The sequence below is a fragment of the Melanotaenia boesemani genome, chromosome 8, assembly GCF_017639745.1.
Source record: "Melanotaenia boesemani isolate fMelBoe1 chromosome 8, fMelBoe1.pri, whole genome shotgun sequence".
Taxonomy (NCBI): Eukaryota; Metazoa; Chordata; class Actinopteri; order Atheriniformes; family Melanotaeniidae; genus Melanotaenia; species Melanotaenia boesemani.
The window spans coordinates 30,718,895-30,736,148 of record NC_055689.1 but is presented as its reverse complement, the minus strand read 5'-3'; the positions used below and the strand labels follow the sequence as shown (position 1 = coordinate 30,736,148).

The 17,254-nt window shown below is 36.5% G+C and overlaps 1 protein-coding gene across 2 annotated transcripts; it reads right to left on the bottom strand.

The window, feature by feature from the left end:
• Positions 1-97: 97 nt before the first annotated feature.
• On the bottom strand, positions 98-16,955 carry stard3nl (STARD3 N-terminal like). 2 transcript variants are annotated; one of them, XM_041991767.1, is made up of 10 exons: positions 16,813-16,955; positions 12,656-12,751; positions 12,415-12,571; positions 5,912-5,989; positions 4,873-4,950; positions 4,685-4,738; positions 4,457-4,574; positions 2,485-2,583; positions 1,834-1,901; positions 98-902 (listed from the first exon to the last, which is right to left on the bottom strand). In XM_041991767.1, exons 3-9 carry the CDS (start codon positions 12,565-12,567, stop codon positions 1,837-1,839), a joined length of 645 nt encoding a protein of 214 aa, XP_041847701.1. In that variant the 5' UTR covers positions 12,568-12,571; positions 12,656-12,751; positions 16,813-16,955; the 3' UTR covers positions 98-902; positions 1,834-1,836. The 2 variants fall into 2 exon arrangements, with proteins under 2 accessions (XP_041847701.1, XP_041847700.1); XM_041991766.1 differs by having other exon boundaries at positions 12,415-12,751.
• Positions 16,956-17,254: the final 299 nt, after the last annotated feature.

Here is a 17,254-nt window from a genome sequence, read left to right as displayed (position 1 = left end):
AAATAAAAGTTACCTTTTCAGGTCGTTGCAAATGGGGATTACTTTGGTGCAAAAAACAATAAACAGTTTAATAAGAAATAAAGTGAAAACAAACTTCGGTTTCACATTTTAATTATTCTATTTTACAGATGAGCATTTCATGAAAACAAGACCTGTGGGCTTACAAGGCATGCATGAAGATATGTACACTTACATTTCAACTTTTTTCTCCTGTCAGAGCAGCTTTAGAGAGCAGTTTGCATTTCACAGTGCAGGAACCCTCGTGTGCAAATGCAGCACATTCATGGCTCATCTTGCTTTTTTTTCCCTCTTTGAGGCAAAAACACAAATCTAAATATCTCTAATGTTCCTAGCAAGTTGCTGCCGTGCGTTTAAGACTTGTAAGCAGTCAAAAACTGGTCCATAAGCTCAGTTCTGGCTACACATTGTGCCGAGTCTGTGGAGCGTCAGTGAATTCAGAATCAAGCTTGTGAAAATAATCATATTAAAAGTAAACATGTTGATGAAAATACGAGACAATAACATTTCAATGTGTCAAAAAAAAGAAAAGAAATCGCTTCAATCCCAGCTGAATACTGACAAGGATCTATAAAGACTTCACTTCATTCAACCAAACAAGTGCATTTTTGTATAAAAATTAATTCCCTTAGGAGTTCCATTAACGTGGAAAAAAAACTAAAACTTACCAGAAATCCTCAGACTGAAACTGTTTCTAAAGCAGCACTTTCTCAGCCTGTGTGTTTACAGAAGGCTGATGGCATAAAAAAGTGAGCTGCAGTCGTGGGTGTGAACGTACAGAAGCCTCTTCGGGATGAATAAAAACTACAGTAGCAGAATGTGTAAGGCAGAACGTTTCCTCAGTAGCACGACAGGAGAAACTTCCATCGTCAGGAGAGGAGACCCTGAGGAGAACAAAAACAGATGAACTGAGGTCTAAATCTGGTTTTACTGCATCACATTATGAGTTCTATCTGTAACATTTTCAGATGGAAATTTAATTGGGTCAGACCCAGAAACGCTCACTCACAGCCAACTCCATCAGCTCCACCTGCTCTATAGAAATATCTAATCAGCCAATCACATGGCAGCAGCTCAACACTTTTAGCCTTGTAGACGCTGAAGTTTAAACTGAGCATCAGAATGAGGAAGAAAGGGGATTTAAGTGACTTTAAATGTGGCATGGTTGTTGGTCTGAGTATTTACTGGGATTTTCACACACAACCATCTCTAGGGTTTACAGAGATGGTCTGAAGAAGAGAAAATATCCAGTGAGCAGCAGTTGTCTAGACCAGAATGTCTTATTGATGTCAGAGGAGAATGGGCAGACCAGTTGGAGATGATAGAAAGACAACAGGAAGTCTAAGAAGCACTGGTTCCAACCAAGGCATGTATGCAAGGCTACAATTTACAGAGTCACCAACACCAGACAATAGAAGATGGAGAAAAGTTGCTGGTCTGATGAGTCTCCGTTTCAGCTCCACATCCAGATGCTAGGATCAGAATTTGGTGTAAACATCATGAAACATGGATCCATCCTACGTGGCATGGTTTAACCAACACAACCTACCCGAGTATTGTCTCTGACCATGTCCACAGTGTAGCATCTCTACACCGTTTCATTAATCTCAATAGAGAACCGTTGGGATGTGGTGGATGTGGAGATTCTCATCATAGATGAAGCCGACAAATCTGTGTGATGCAGTCATGTCAATAACGCCTTTCTGAATCTACACTATGAAGAATTAAAAAGAAGGTCCAACCCAGAACTCGCTAGGTGGAGCTGATGAAGCGGCTGTCAGTGCATCTCCTGTCTGAAAGGAGTCAAGCTGTTACCTGTTAAGTCAGCTGCTGAATGAGGCCTTTCTCTGGGTCATGTTTATCTTCCAGATCCTCATCAGAGTCTGAACATCAGAGAGAAAACAAACCAGTGTGAATATATAACAACAAATTTACCACAATTAGCCTCAGCTTAGCCATCAGCCGTGTTCACACCAGACTAAATCTGTGTTTTATAGGCGAGAGGAGACAAAAATCCCAGTCTGGATGAATACCTTGATAAACAGCAGTGGCTTCTAGTGGGGGAAATGTCTTTTTACCTGGAGATTTTTATTTTTTATTTAACCTTTATTTGGAGACGCAATGAGATGACCGAAGCCAGACATGTATGTTGCATTCACTTGCAAAAAGAAAAAAAAACAAAACATTGTTTTTATAAAATACAGTAACAGAATAAGTTTATTTTATTTATTTAAAAAGATTTTTTTACCAATTAAATTAATTTTTAGTTTTTCTGGCTTAATGTAATTTTATTAAATTTTTTTTTTATTTAAGTTTTTTCTAAATCAATGATATTTTTCAAATTAATAAATATTTTTACTGTAATTAAATTTAGCATGCAGGAGAAGCTCTCGGACACGCGCTCACCTGCAGGAAGTAAAGACAGAGTGTGATGTGTTTGGTGTTGATCAGAGTGTGTAATCCCACCTGCCAGAGACTCCGGTGGAGAGTAAAACTGTCCGTCAGATATTGGACCCGGGCCAATGAGAGGAGCTCGCTCTGTGGCGTCCATGATGGACTGGTATCCTGAAACACAGACAGCAGAAAACCTGGAACAGGAGACTACTGGAGTCGGTAGCTCAGTGAGAGCAGCGCAAGCTGTGTCACAGTATTTAATGATTCAATTAACCAAAACCTCCAGAAGCAAAATAAACTGTTACTGAACTGCTTGTTTATTTATCAAAGCAGTACTACTACCAATATTACAAGTACTACCAGACTTAACAGTGTTGAGTAAAAATACATCAGCAGTAGGAGGAGCCACAGTAGTTTTGTTAAATGGTAACTCCAACATTTTTTTTTTTGCTATTTTTGGTCTGCCTGTTGTTTTTAATGAAAAAACTCATGTGGAACATGAACTCTTTTAATCAGTAAACATCCACACATGAAGTTTTCAGTCAGATTCTGAGGCTTTTAATGATGTAAAATAATTGTATCAATAGATATAGCAGCATAAAGACCAACCAGCACAAGAAAACAGAATTTATTAACTGTACTTATTTAAGTTACCAGATAGAGTCTCTGAATAAACACTACATTTTGGACTGTAAACCTTCTGGATGGGATATAAATGCCTGGAAAACTTCTGTAGGTCATCTAAAGGATAAGCTATCCATCACAGTTTACCCCACAGAGCTACACACTACTCCACCTGAGAAACTGTTGACAATATGAGCGATAGCACCAGGGGGTGCTGCAGATCTGGCAGAGTTTTATGGGTTAATGAAACAAAGATTAACAGCAAACACATTAGTTCCCTTTTTTAAAGAGGCAGAAGTGGATGTAACATGGCTAACGGCACAAAAGCAGAAGCTACCGTGTTGTAATGGAAGCGACAGTAGCAAGAGGCTTCGTGTTTTCAGCACCACACGTTTTATCAGTGTTGGTATTAAAGGGATAGAAGAGGTTAAAGTAGCAACAAGGGATAATAACAGCACTGAAAGTGTTTAAATTAAGCATAAGTTTATATAAAAAAACCTTTTTATTTTAAAACATAATTTATTTTCAGGGATTATTTTCTACATTTATTTTATTATTCTTATTCTTCATATTAAGAATATGAAGAAGAAGAATATGAAGAATATGAAGAATATGAAGAAGAAGAATATGAAGAATATGAAGAAGAAGAAGAATATGAAGAAGAAGAAGAATATGAAGAATATGAAGAAGAAGAAGAATATGAAGAAGAAGAAGAATATGAAGAAGAAGAAGAATATGAAGAAGAAGAAGAAGAAGAAGAATATGAAGAAGAAGAAGAAGAATATGAAGAAGAAGAAGAATATGAAGAAGAAGAAGAAGAATATGAAGAAGAAGAAGAAGAAGAATATGAATATGAATATGAAGAAGAAGAAGAAGAAGAAGAAGAATATGAATATGAATATGAAGAAGAAGAAGAAGAAGAAGAAGAAGAAGAAGAAGAAGAAGAAGAAGAAGAAGAAGAAGAAGAAGAAGAAGATTCTGTTGAATGTTAAATTTAAAGCAAATCCTTGTATTTTAGAAGAATTTCAAATGATTTAATATAAAATCTGGAGTGGAGTAGAAAGCTGAGGCCAGCATGAAGTACTCGACTGAACTTTGCTGCAATCACCATCACATGGGATGAGTTAGAGACTTTCTGCTTTAATGTCTCGTTGCTGTAGAAAAAGATCTGAATGTTTCTTCTGGGTGAGATGATAATAGATAAAGTAGACGCATCACTGAGTTTCCCGTGGGTAGATTTGTTTTGCAGAAACAATGATAACATTTGGTATTCCATAACAAAACACACACACCCATTGAACCTGACAGACAGGTACTTGATCGAGATTACAGTCAAAAGAACAATAAAAAGTTCAGTGGTGCATCTTCCAGCAATACAGCTGTACGTATCAGTAAACAGAAAATAAAATAAGAGACTCACTGTTTTCGTCTTCGGCCTCCTGTGGCAGGACCTTGAAGTCGAGCAGCCACGTTTCTATCCAGGCCAACACGAAGGAGACGATGGGCAGCAGGTACCCGAACGCCCCCTGAGACAGCAGCTACATGCACAAAAACATCAACGTCTAACTTCTACACAACAATACAAAATATCAGAATCTGAAGCAAGTAGTATTTCTGTTTAATTTAATACAATCAATGTCATTCTTACCTTTGATAAAAGGACTTTAACGATCAGGAAAGCACAGCTGGCTGCAGTGGTGATCTGTACAAGCAGAAAACACACAGTCACACACACTGCAGGGTGAAGGTGGATCATTCACACGGTCTTCATCAGCAGAGGAGGTAAATGTCTCTCGACAAGTGGCATAAACATGAACCATGTATATAAAAACTTACTGCGATGGCCCACCAGTGACGCAGCTTACAGACGGCGTAGGCCAGGATGAGAGCTGCAAACCTGAAAACAGCCAGCAGCTGGAGGAGGACGGGAAACCGAGCAGCGTTCAGGAGCAGGGACGAGAGGATGAGGGAGAAAAGGAAAACCGTAAGATATCCTGATGTTGGATATGAGGGGCCACTCACAGAGCTGTTTGATCTCCGGTGGAGGAAGTTTTAATAATATTTTTATTCAGTTACATAATTAATTTAGTTATTTTATTTGAGATTTTTGTATATTTCATATATTGAGAATATCTAAATATATGTACAGTAAAGAAAATAAGTATTTGAACAGACCCCTCCATCATTTCTAAGTGGGAGAACTTGCAAAATACCAGGGTGTTCAAATACTTATTTTCCTCACTGTATCTATACATTTTTAATATTCATATCGACATATAAACGTCATTAAATTTATATATACACTTTTATTTTATAAATGTACATTTTTTTAACTTTACACCTGAAAAATATTGCAGATTTTTACTATATATTACAATTTTATTCATGTTTTCATCTTTTATTAGCTTTTTTTGCATATTTATTATACATATTAATCATTTACACGTGCATTACCCCTTACAGATAAAACCAAACCTACAAAATCACCATTTAATCCCAGGTTTCTGGAACTGAAATAATATATTATTCCACATTATGATTACAGGAACTTTCAAGATCTAGAAGTTATTTTATATGTACATACGTGTAAATTTGCATGTGTGTAGTAATCCGACCGCCTGAACCTCATTAAACAAATTGAATTCAGATCTCTGAAGTCACAAAAAAAGAGTGATCCTCCTGCCTTGGAAATGTTTTATATCTAAACAATTTAGTGACTTTTATTACAAAATAAGTCTTTCATGTCATTTTCACATTTACCAAACTCCTGTAGGCCAGACTGGACCTTCTGGTGGGCCGGTTTGGCCCACAGACCGTATGTTTGACACAGTGTTATATATAATCATTTTGCTCATTAACATAAGAAATGTCTTACGAAGATGTCGAAGAAGGAGGCGTGAAAGTCGTACTGTAGGACCTCTACGTTCAGCTGCTTCTGGATGCCTCCGTTTACCTGGAAACAGAAAAACACAGCAGATACTCTGCATGAAAACATCCGCTGTCTTTTTAATCATATTGATCAGAACATTTCCACTGAAGCTGGAGTTTGCCTCTCCAACACAATGAAACAGAAACATGAAGCCGAACAGGAAAGTTGAGAGTTGCTGCTATATTTAAATATTCCTTCCTGCACCACCATGTGACCGGTCCTGGCCTGGATATCTCTGTATTATCACAAGTATTTCTGGTGCCTTCGAACACGTGCGCAGAGAAAACTTTAAACGTACGGACGCAACTTTTATCTCAACACACTTTGTGTTGTCATGACTGATTATTTGAACACTGTTAAAGTTTTCATGTGTTGCAGCGAGTTACAGGGTCCAAACCGGCTTTCCTGTCATCAGAAATGTTGCTCTCTCTGACCTTACCTTTGGTTCTTTAGGTCACTGTGCCCTGACACCCAAAACCAGACCAACCACAGGTTTGTTAGTCTGGCCAGATAAAACAGCCATATAAAATACTTTCTGTAACTCCGGATCAGCCAGGTAAGAGAGGTAAAAACATGGGGCTGCATCCTTCCCTAGCTAAACATCCTTCGTCCAGAACCAATGCTTTTTTTCTTTATAATTTAAAGACTGTAATAAAATAAAATAAAGTAAATTTTATTGTCAGTCTGGTCAGTCTTTTGTCTTCCAGGAAACCAACAGATCTGCGATAACCTGAATAAAGTCACACACCTGATAACGTCATGTGCATTCCTTCAGGAAGGCGCCACTGAAAACTAAATCTAGTGCAGGTGAAGGACTCATCCAAAACCAGACATAATAAATATCAGAATAACTTTTCAAATCAACTCACAGCAGGTTTTATTAAGCTTAAGAGTTCCCCATTTTTTTTTATTTCTATTTCCTTTTCCACTGTTATAACATCAGAAGTCTCCTACTTCAACCTCTCATCTAACAACCTGCACTCTGCAAAGCTATAGTTGATGTAAACGCTTGTATGACATTTAACTTGCAGCTCTAACATCTGGTGGAGCTCATTTTTAAAGCAACTATGATTCATTTTATTAAAAAATTATGGAGATAAACCTTTTTTACCATATTATTAACGATTATCAAGCATTTGTTAAAAAACACTGATTCTAATCATTATTGTACCTTAGAAAATTACAAGTAGATGTGCAAAATTAAACATATTCCAATTGCTTTTATTGTCTTAAAACATTAAAAGGAGTAAATTATTATTTTAGTCAGCATTGTGATCTTTTAAGTGATTTCTGCCAGAAAAAGGAGGCTGAGATGATCTTATCTTAAAGACAGAGGCCATCCTGCTGCTGAATGATAACACCTCGAACCTTGATATGGATTACTCAAGAGTAAATTCTCAATCAGTTTGGCTTAGTTGTGTTTTCACTGCAGCATGAACGATTTTTCCTGAACTTCTGACCAGAAACTCACAAAACACCAGGGACGTATTTTACTCACACAATGAGCTCTGATAGTGGTGTAGTATTTTAGAGAGTACCTACTACTTGCAGGATGAGGCTTGTAGTGTTGAACATCTCTGATTTAACTCGTTTAAAATTAATTAAATAAGTTTGACTCATTTTCTTACTCCTGCCTTTTAGTCTCAGTCAGTTAATCTCCAAACTGAGTCTTTAATGTCCATATCAGCCAGCTGTAGTCAGTCCTGCAGCTCTGCCATAGAGTAAAAACAGAAGATGTTTCTCACAGTCCAAAAGACTAGTTCTCCTCCTCACTGGACTTACACCTCAGAGAAAACGCTGAGAATCCAAGTAGTTCCTCAAGAAAAATCAGGAAGTGACTTTAGTTTCAATGCTAATTATTTCAGAGTTAAATAGTAAAAATGATCCGATGAGCTGATGGTGACAATCCTGTTTATTAGATCTCTGGTCAAACAGCCCAGAAGCTGCAAAAATGCTTTATTTAAAACTTTATTTATAAAGCACCTTTCATGCCACACGCAACACAAAGTGCTTTATATGATTAAAAACATTTATGCATATTAAAAATAAAACAAAGTGGAAATACATAATAATAGAAACACAAAAATACACACACACACTCACACACAAAGCAGCCCCCCCCCCCCCCCCCCCCCCCTTCCCCATTCTATACATGCTTTTGCGTCATGTGAGTCTATATTAACCAAGCCGGTGTGTATCTCTTTAGACTCGCTCAGCCAAAGCTGTTTGACTGTGTGACTCTCATTGCTGTTCAGCTCTTAATAAAAATACTTTGATTCTCACTTACTTTGTGATCTTTGAAAATAAAATTTACACTACAGTACAGTTGAGTAAAATGAAAATGAAATAACGTGAAATAAAATTATGTAAAATAAATTAAGATAAAAAAAAATGCGCAATAAAGTCCAGCAGGGGAAAAATATGGCGGCGGACTAGGGAGCAAAATGGCGGCAGAGGACATCAAAAGTTAAACTTCACGTTAAACTTATAAAATAAATTAAATACATGTGAGATCTGTAAAGCGGACCTTGCGAACCACGGAAGTACATCTGCAATGCTCGAACACTTAAAGAGGCACGTCGGACTTGCATAACAACCTCATGCAAGATTTCAAAGCTGAAAGTGAAATAAGATCTATTTATAATAATCATGAGATACATAAGCCGATTGGTCGACTAGTCGTTTTAATAGTCGGTGACTAATCGACAATCAGGACAGTCATTAGTTGCAGCCCTAATGAGTACAATGCAACGTTTGATGGAAACTCTTTTGTTGACTTTTGGTAATTATCTCCCTGCTTTAATGATCAATCAGACATTCATGGCATCTTCAGGGATCTATAACACCCTCCTAAATAACCAAGTTTGTCTCCACAGCGGAGACAGTCTAGGAAGATGCAGTTAAACTCATTTTTAATGGTTTATTCACCTGGTCCACAGGAAACTATCTATGGTACTGATGGAGTGGGTTGCTAGGAAATTTTGTTGAGTCCGACATTTGTAAGAAAATATCATTAAAGTTTAAGAATTGCATGTGTCTGATATTTAGTTTCTATAATGATGCATGTTGTGGAAAACCAGTAAATCCTTATCGCAGAAACATCACTGACATATCATTTAAATAAATGGAGAGTAGCCTAAAGCATGTAAATGCTTGAGTAATCAATGAATTCATTCAGTTTAAACACTGAGCAGATTTTTAGGATTCTCAAATAAAGAAACGTTACTGACTGGTGATCCTGACCTTTCATTTCACACCATGGTGTTTTCTTCCCTCACAAACTCAGATTGAGTCATTCTAACAAGATGAAATGCCTTTTTATTGTTATTAATGAACACCATCAACACTAAAAATGCTCCTGGTTTTATTAAATACATAAATTAGCAGAAAAGCTGACGTGCTAAACTAACACTGAAGCTGTTTTCCTTCTCCAAGTGATGATTAACCTTTATTTAAAGGCTGCACGATGTCAACATGAAGTCTCACTGACTCAGTTTTTATCCTGCAGTCTCATAAATTTATCGAAAACTTCTGAAATGTTGAAAATGGACATCAGAAACGTTTTTTTCCCCACTGGTGCAAATAAGGCTGTATAGTGTTATCCGTCTGTGGTGGTAGACGGCAGTAAAACCAGGTTATGGTTCAACAGGATCAAACTTTATGGAGGAAGACTCAAATAAAACGAGCCGTCTTGGCTGTTTAAAAAAGAAAAAGAAAATGGAGTGATGTGATCAAGAAATTAGTTTCAGTTAAGAATATTGTAGCTTTTCTGTCATGTTTATTCTCTTCATCATTCATGTCAACAATGTCAGCAAAGAGCTTTTTCATCCATTTTCCTTTATCAAGAGACGCATCAAATGTGAAAAAGCTCTTTGTTTCATCCACTATTTAGCATTTTCTATAAACTACATATAAGGAAATAACTGACATGACAACAGATGTGAGGAGAGTTACAACCAGACACATTAGCAGTGTATGTGGAAATATATTAGTGTTTAACAAAAGAACATAATGCACCTTTCCAGCCTAAAAAAAGGTCATATTTGGTTATAAACGTCTTTAGAATTAATTTAGAGCGACGTATAGCTCAGCTGGTTAACTGACCATCCCATGTACAGATGCTAACGGCCATTCAGGTTTCTCTCTCTGACCCCTTCGCTGTCAAGTTAAGGCCACTAGTGGCCAAAAACAAAAAGGAAAAATGTAAGAAAATGTCATACATTTGGATGTTGTTGCTTTACAACTAAACATGTTAAATAAATAGAACAAACTATGATCAAAAGTAAAAATATTGGTGTGATAGCCAACGTAGAGCTGACTGTGATAATTAAACCATTTTTCATGCTGGTTGTTTCTCTCTGAGCTGGTTTAACCACCAAACTGTTCACATATGTTTTAGTTAATAGAGGAAGGAAGGAAATTTTCCCAAACGGGTGTCAAGCTCTCATCTGAGTCTAGGACCGAGTGCAGCAAAGTTTAGGTACAGAGAATGTGTAAATATATGAGGTTTTAATGTTAGAGGTTAGTCACTGGACTGTCCTTTCTAATCCATGAAAAATAAAAAATAAATGAGTCACTCGGTAAAAACTGTTTATGTAAGAGCTCATGGTCGCCTTGCTGTAACCGGACTATTCAGGGAAAGTGTGTCACAGCAAATTCATTTCCTCAATCTGGTACAAAGTTTTACAGCTGAATGACATTGAATCGCTCCTTCTTTAGCACCTGACCCCCCCCCCCACTTCAGCCTTCGTTACATTCACACAGAGATGTGTAGCTCCAAATACAGTCTGAGAAATTCTGTTACATAAAACACATAATAATAATAATAATAAAAAATAATAATAAAATAAATAAATAAATAAATAATAATAATAAATTAATAATAATAATAATAATAATAATAAATAAATAATAATAATAATAATAAATTAATAATAATAATAATAAATAAATAAATAAATAATAATAATAATAATAATAATAATAATAATAATAATAATTATTATTATTATTATTATTATGGGGGGTCTGATGAATTCCGTGATGACAGTATGAAAATGTTTGATGTAGTTGAAGTTAATTTTTAACGTCTGTGTCAACAAGTCTAATAAAATAAAATCATAAAATCATGAGAAGGTTAAAGTTGTTAGGATGAAAACAGAAGAAGAAAGGTTTGTAAAATTGCTTCTGTTACTTATCTAATCAATAAAACTGACTTCCTCAGACATGCACTCTTATTTTTCTCCTTTATTAAGAGATGTAGTTTTAACACTAAAAGTTCTCCTTATGGCTCATTGAACGGTCACTGGAAGTACAAAAGAATATCAATATAAATACCTTCATTTTTGTGTATTACAGGTGACTGAAAAATAAATATTGTACAGTCATTTTAAAGGATAGTATAAGATGTGATGTAACCTCTTTGCTGTAGACTTGGCATTAATTAGTTAAGCGCAGATATGATTTTATTGGTAACCAGGTTATTTATTTAAGCACCCTAACCCTTGGCACACCTTTAAAAAAACTTGCACTCTTTGCATTTGGTACCAAAACAGTACCCCTCAGAAAAATGTCAAATATAATGCTGATTTTTATTTATTTATTTATTTTTTTACTTTTTTTCACAGCAGATCTTTTCAACAACTTCAGACCTAAGCACTTCTTATTATTATTATATTATTTTTTTTGGTTTCACACATGCGTGCACACACACAGTATATTCGTATCCACATTCGTACCACTCTTACGTGACCACTTTTATGGTTTGCTATGCATTTTGCACGGTGAGAAAAGTAGGCCTCCCTTACAAGGCTATGTAATTAACCTCTGCTGCACCTAGTTGGCTTGGGGAGGCCACCCAACCTTAAACATGTCTTACCTGTATTTATAAGGTACAAGCTTAGATTTATCAGGTATTTTTGAGAAAACTGTTACCACATGTCAAGATTACAGTGTATCCAAAATATGTGGTTATATTGGGAGTCAATGGGACCAAATCGGTCCCAAACGCGAGTGTCTGTCTTGTCACATCTCCTGTTCTATACATCTTACAAAAGAAATGATCATGGAATTATAAACATAAGAATAAAAGTCCTTGCCAATTTTCATATAATTAGCCTTTAAACTGAACGAGATATTGAACTGATAAAACAGAAATTACACGTTTGGTCTCCAAAGGTGACCCGAGGGTTAAACAGATCTTTAAAAGAAGCTAAATTCACTGAAAAATTAAATACTTTTCCATTTTTGAAGTAATATAAACTCATGTTCTCATTGTATTTCATTTTGATCTACATTTGTGAGACTAATTTTAATTTGCATTAAAACACTTTAACCTGATCTTCAGACTGTAGAAAGAAAAATCTGCCACAGCTACATCTGTAGAGGGATTTTTATAAAACTCACTGACCACTTCAAACATATACCCAAGAAAAACAAAGTCGTCTTACATTGAGCTCTATGATCCAGAGCAAGGTGATGAACAAGAGGTCAAAGGTGACGAAGAGGCAGAAGGTCCTCCTCACATCAGAGATGCACTTCTTCTCTCCTGCTTCGTACGACTCCACCCTCGCAGACACAGGCGTGGTGCTGACAGACCCCATAACCCTGCCGGTAATCCGTGAATCAATGCTGCTGCACCTGCTGTCCATTGCAGGCCACACCCCCCTGACCAGATCAGGCCCCGCCTACCTCTCAATGCCTGGAATGTGGACTCCTGGAGCAGGAAGCCAGGATAGTTTTATGGATGCGGACTCAGTCTGTGATGGTCAGGTCCATCACTTGCATCTGGAAGAGGAGTAAAGCTCAATGACAACACAGTCATCTTCACAGAGGACACCAATTTATAAATAAATCTTTCATTTTCAGGTCAATAAGTCAGAAAACCGCAGCTCGCTGTGGTTAAATGTCTCTTGAATCAGAGTAAATAACTGCATGTATAAAGTGATTTTTTATTTGGGGCATATCATTTCTGTTTGGGTTTGAACCCAAGGTGACATCTTGTTTTGTCTGACCAAAGCCGCAAATACAAAGACACCGAGTTTACATTTGAAGGCTAATAGAAGAGGGAAGTTACCATTTTTGGCTAATAATGGACAATTAAATGTTGCTCTTGTTTAAAAAGGGAAAAAACAACTATCTGCTTTTATGCAATTAATAAAATCTCATGAAACTCGTTAATTAAAAGGCCACATGACATTTTTAGTGGCAACATTACAGGAAAGAATAAATGTTTCTGAGTTTTTAGCTTGAAAACAAACTTAACTGTAATCTAAAAAACAAACGGAGGTAAACAAGCCCCAACGGTGTTTACATCAACAGAGTAGTTGATCTTTTTGCAACATTTAGAAGAAACCTCAAACCACGATTTCAGTGAGCTTCCGTTTGATTCTTCTCACACAAACAAAGCAAAAATGATATGACCCATAAAACAATAGTCCCATTACTGTATGAGCAACATGTACTTTTGACCTCAGTTACTGCCCATAATGTGTTTTGGGGAAGTGACTTTTTTTTCTTTTTTCCCACTTTAACTTTCAGTCACACTTAATATAGAACAACACAGCAGACACAATTCAAGCCGTTGAGCACCAGCATATTTCCTCTGTTCATACAGCCGCCTGCAGGCTCATGATTTCCACATCGTACATGGTTAAGACATCAGTTTATTCTCTGCTGTGATCTTTTTCACTCAAAATAAGGCAACAAAATTCAGGTTTAAATTATTTTAGACACAAAAAAATTAACAAATGAGATGAAATACAAAACTTGCCTTAAAAACAGTTCTAATAAAGATGCTGAAAACTGCATATTTCAGCTTAAAACAACTGTGATATGCTAAAACATTATAACTTTAATTTAAAAATTAAGTCTATAAGCTACGTGTACTGTCATTTCCTTGAAAGTCCTCCTTTATTTGCAACTTTCTCTTCACATACTAGAGTGCTTTCAGTAAAAGTTTAAACTGGTTTAACTCTGAGAGGTAGCATTTTTACCTTTACTGCATAAATAAATACTCAATACTGTTGCTGCAAAGTCTTTATTCACTTTTAAGTTGTTTGCTTTGCTTTGACACTGATCCTTACAGGAGATATACTGCATATTTACTGCAGATTACAAGTGAAATACTGTTAATAATAGATATTCCAACAGAAACTAAGTTGAAGGCCTACACTCCTTTGCACGGATTAGAGAGTAATTCATACTTTTATTACTTCTCATTTAGATTATTGTAATTCTTTTTTGCCTGCAGGCTGCAGAGAAAGCAGCAGCTTAACTCCTGTCAGGGAAAAGGTGATGTGCTCACATCACACCTGTACTGGCCTCTTTACACTGGCTACCTGTCTGTTACAAGGTCAGGTTCAACATTTTACTTGTCTCAAAAGCATTACACCACCTTACCCGCCTGAACTTTTACAGTCTCAAGACGGAATTATACCGGGTGTGTGTGTCACTCCATCCAGAGTGCCATTACTTTTAGATGTTCCCTGACCCAGGACAACAGGTAAGGGTGACAGAGCCTTTTCAATGGTGGCTCCTAATCTCTGAAACAGTTCGCCTCTTCAAATCAAAACAGCTCAGACCCTCAATAAATTTAAAGCTTTGTTAAAACCTTCTTCTCACTGGCTTTTGGACCTGGTTAAGTGGCAGATCCTGATTTTCATCAATGCAAGTTCTGGCTTTTATTTTTCTCCTTTAATAATTAGATATGTTTCATTGTTTATTTTAACATGTATTCATTGCCATCTTAGAGATTGTTTAGTGTTTTTATTGCCATTCAGTTTGTGCAGCCCTTGGGTCAGCTATGGTTATTTTTAAATATACACAAGAGATTAACTTTAACTTGACAATATCTCAACAATGACAGCAAATAACCAAAGAATTAAACAGTTTATTGACATACTTAATGCTTCTATTTAACATAATTTTATAGGGAAAAATTAAACTTTTACTCAGGATGTCTTCACCATAGAAGTGGTTTAGAAGTGGTTTTAAGCTTCTGTGCATTATGATGCCCTACAGGAAGAGTCTAGTTGACACTTATCTTATTTCAAATGTCCACTGGGATGTTACCATTCCTACCAAAAAGAAAGACCTGTATGCATTACCTCTACATCTCCATCATAGCTTCAGTTCACTAAGTGGACAAGGCCCAATTAGGATCAACTGAACATGAACCCTGATTTGTGCATCAACATGTTTTCTCCACCATTCTTTACTTATAAGTCATCTCACAACCCCTCTGGTTTCAGTGGTGATGATTCAGTGTTCGCGAAGATGTCAAACAAAACCTCAAAATTGTATATATAGTTTTTTTGTTTTTTTTTTGCTTTTCCTGTTGTGTAGTTATACAGTAACACCGACTCCTTCATTTTACATAAGTAGGTGTGTCCAATGTGATAAGTGTTGTATAACAGTGTTTTTCTCATATCCAAAAACTACCAATGTAAGCCCTTGACAGGTGAAGTCGAACCAGTTTTATATGAAGTTGTACCAGCTGGCAGGCTGATGGGAGCACAGGTCTGACTGGCTTGAATGCCTTTTGAATAAAACTAGAGTGTCAATGCAACTTCACACACAGCAGAGTAAAACTGACTAATACTGTATATTAATAAGTTAATTTTGCTCAGAAAAGACCAGAAAGTAGTGAGAGCCCATACAAGAGTCATTAGAGGCCAAGATAAGATGATTTAATACCAAACACTCTTTAATTGTGTTTTCATTTTAGTCAGCTGCAACAAAGGGCAGTATTCACTCGTAAGTGGTCACTAAATTATTTGTTTTCATCAGCTAGTATCTTACTATAATGGTCATTAGTGGCTGATCAGGTTAGTACAAAGCTAAAGAGTCATAAACAGCTATGGTATAACACAGTCAACAATCTACGAAGACTGCAGGCCTAAGACCCATCTCTTGTCTAATTTGTGTATCCTCATCTCCTCCATCCCACTGCCTGTGACCCATATATCAATCTCAAGACATTTTGAAGGGCATTTAAAATTTTGTTAAACTTGAGAGGTCTGCTAGAGGAGCTTTAAATGAGGATGCACCAGAGTATTCTTTGCAAAAGTTATTTTAGTATCTGTAGCACATTAAGAAGATGTGAAATTATAAAATATGCTAATTATATTTAACCCCTGTGTGGCAGAGATATTTATTAATATCTGTTTTAAATGATGGCTTCAAACCAAGTATGTGCCTGGAAGGTGTCATATATGAGACCAGTCAGCAGTCTGGTAAATACAGCGTGAGGTTCACCCTCACCTGCAGAATACAAGGATATCATAATGGCGAAGATTACACACCTACAATAGAAACTATTCACCAACCTCGTTACCATTAGGATACTTAGAGGGTAGTTTTGACAAAACTGGGTAGAAACTCATTAAGTAGGTTTCTAGTGCACATGTAAATATGCCTCCATAGTTTTGTTTTTAAGCTCCACAATAGCTTCAGTTTTGATTGACCATGACAGTGACTGTCTGTGACAGATGACACTGTGTTACAGAGGCTGAAGTTCTGCTTCTTTTGAGCAGCTTTAAACAACACATACTGCAACTAGCAAAGGAAACGCAACAACTGGCTCAGGCAGAGGCCAACAAGGATCGCACTAACGCTCCAAAACATTGATTAGCACAACTTCATCCGCACAATTAAGTAATTTAGCAAAACCATAAGAGGATAATTTAATAAAAGATTCATACAATCACAGAGCAGGCGTGACGCCGTTAAAAAGGCCGGCTGATACGTTTTATCGCATAGCTAAGTTCATTTGAAAAAACATAGCCAGTAAGCTAGCTTAAAGTAAAATATTAGTCTAGTTTCTGAGACCCGGTTCAGGTTCTTACCTTGTCAAGCTGCTCCGCCAAGCGTTTTATTTTTTTAATTTACACCAGGAGGACTTCTAAGGCCAAATATCAACCCAAGAGGAGTAGACGACTCATCTGTTTCCTTGTGTTTGCTTCGCCTGCTCTAGTAGAATGGAGGAAGCGCGCAGCAAATTCACGCAAAGGACATTGGGATATGAAGTCTTTCGCTGGACAGAGAGCGGTCTAATTCAACAACCATCTGGTCGCCATTTAGAAACGTGCAGCATCATATATATATATAAATAACTGGAAACTGGAGTCTATAGATATATATATATACACTCCAGTTTCCCAATAACGATCATTACAATTCATTCAATTATTTTTCACTGTATAACGATTTAGCTTTATTTATAGATTTTCTGGCGATACCGGAAGAAATATTTTTTTCCGGTCAGCCTTCACAATAAAAACAGCAATA

What these genes read in the sequence shown, in the direction of transcription:
- stard3nl (XM_041991766.1), bottom strand. Translation starts at nt 12,615, where the DNA reads ATGGACAGCAGGTGCAGCAGCATTGATTCACGGATTACCGGCAGGGTT. An exon ending in TCTGGATCATAGAGCTCAAT is followed by an intron (nt 5,990 to 12,414) that starts GTAAGACGACTT and finishes TTCTGTTTCCAG; the next exon opens with GTAAACGGAGGCATCCAGAA. An exon ending in TCCACCGGAGTCTCTGGCAG is followed by an intron (nt 1,902 to 2,484) that starts GTGGGATTACAC and finishes TCTGATGTTCAG; the next exon opens with ACTCTGATGAGGATCTGGAA.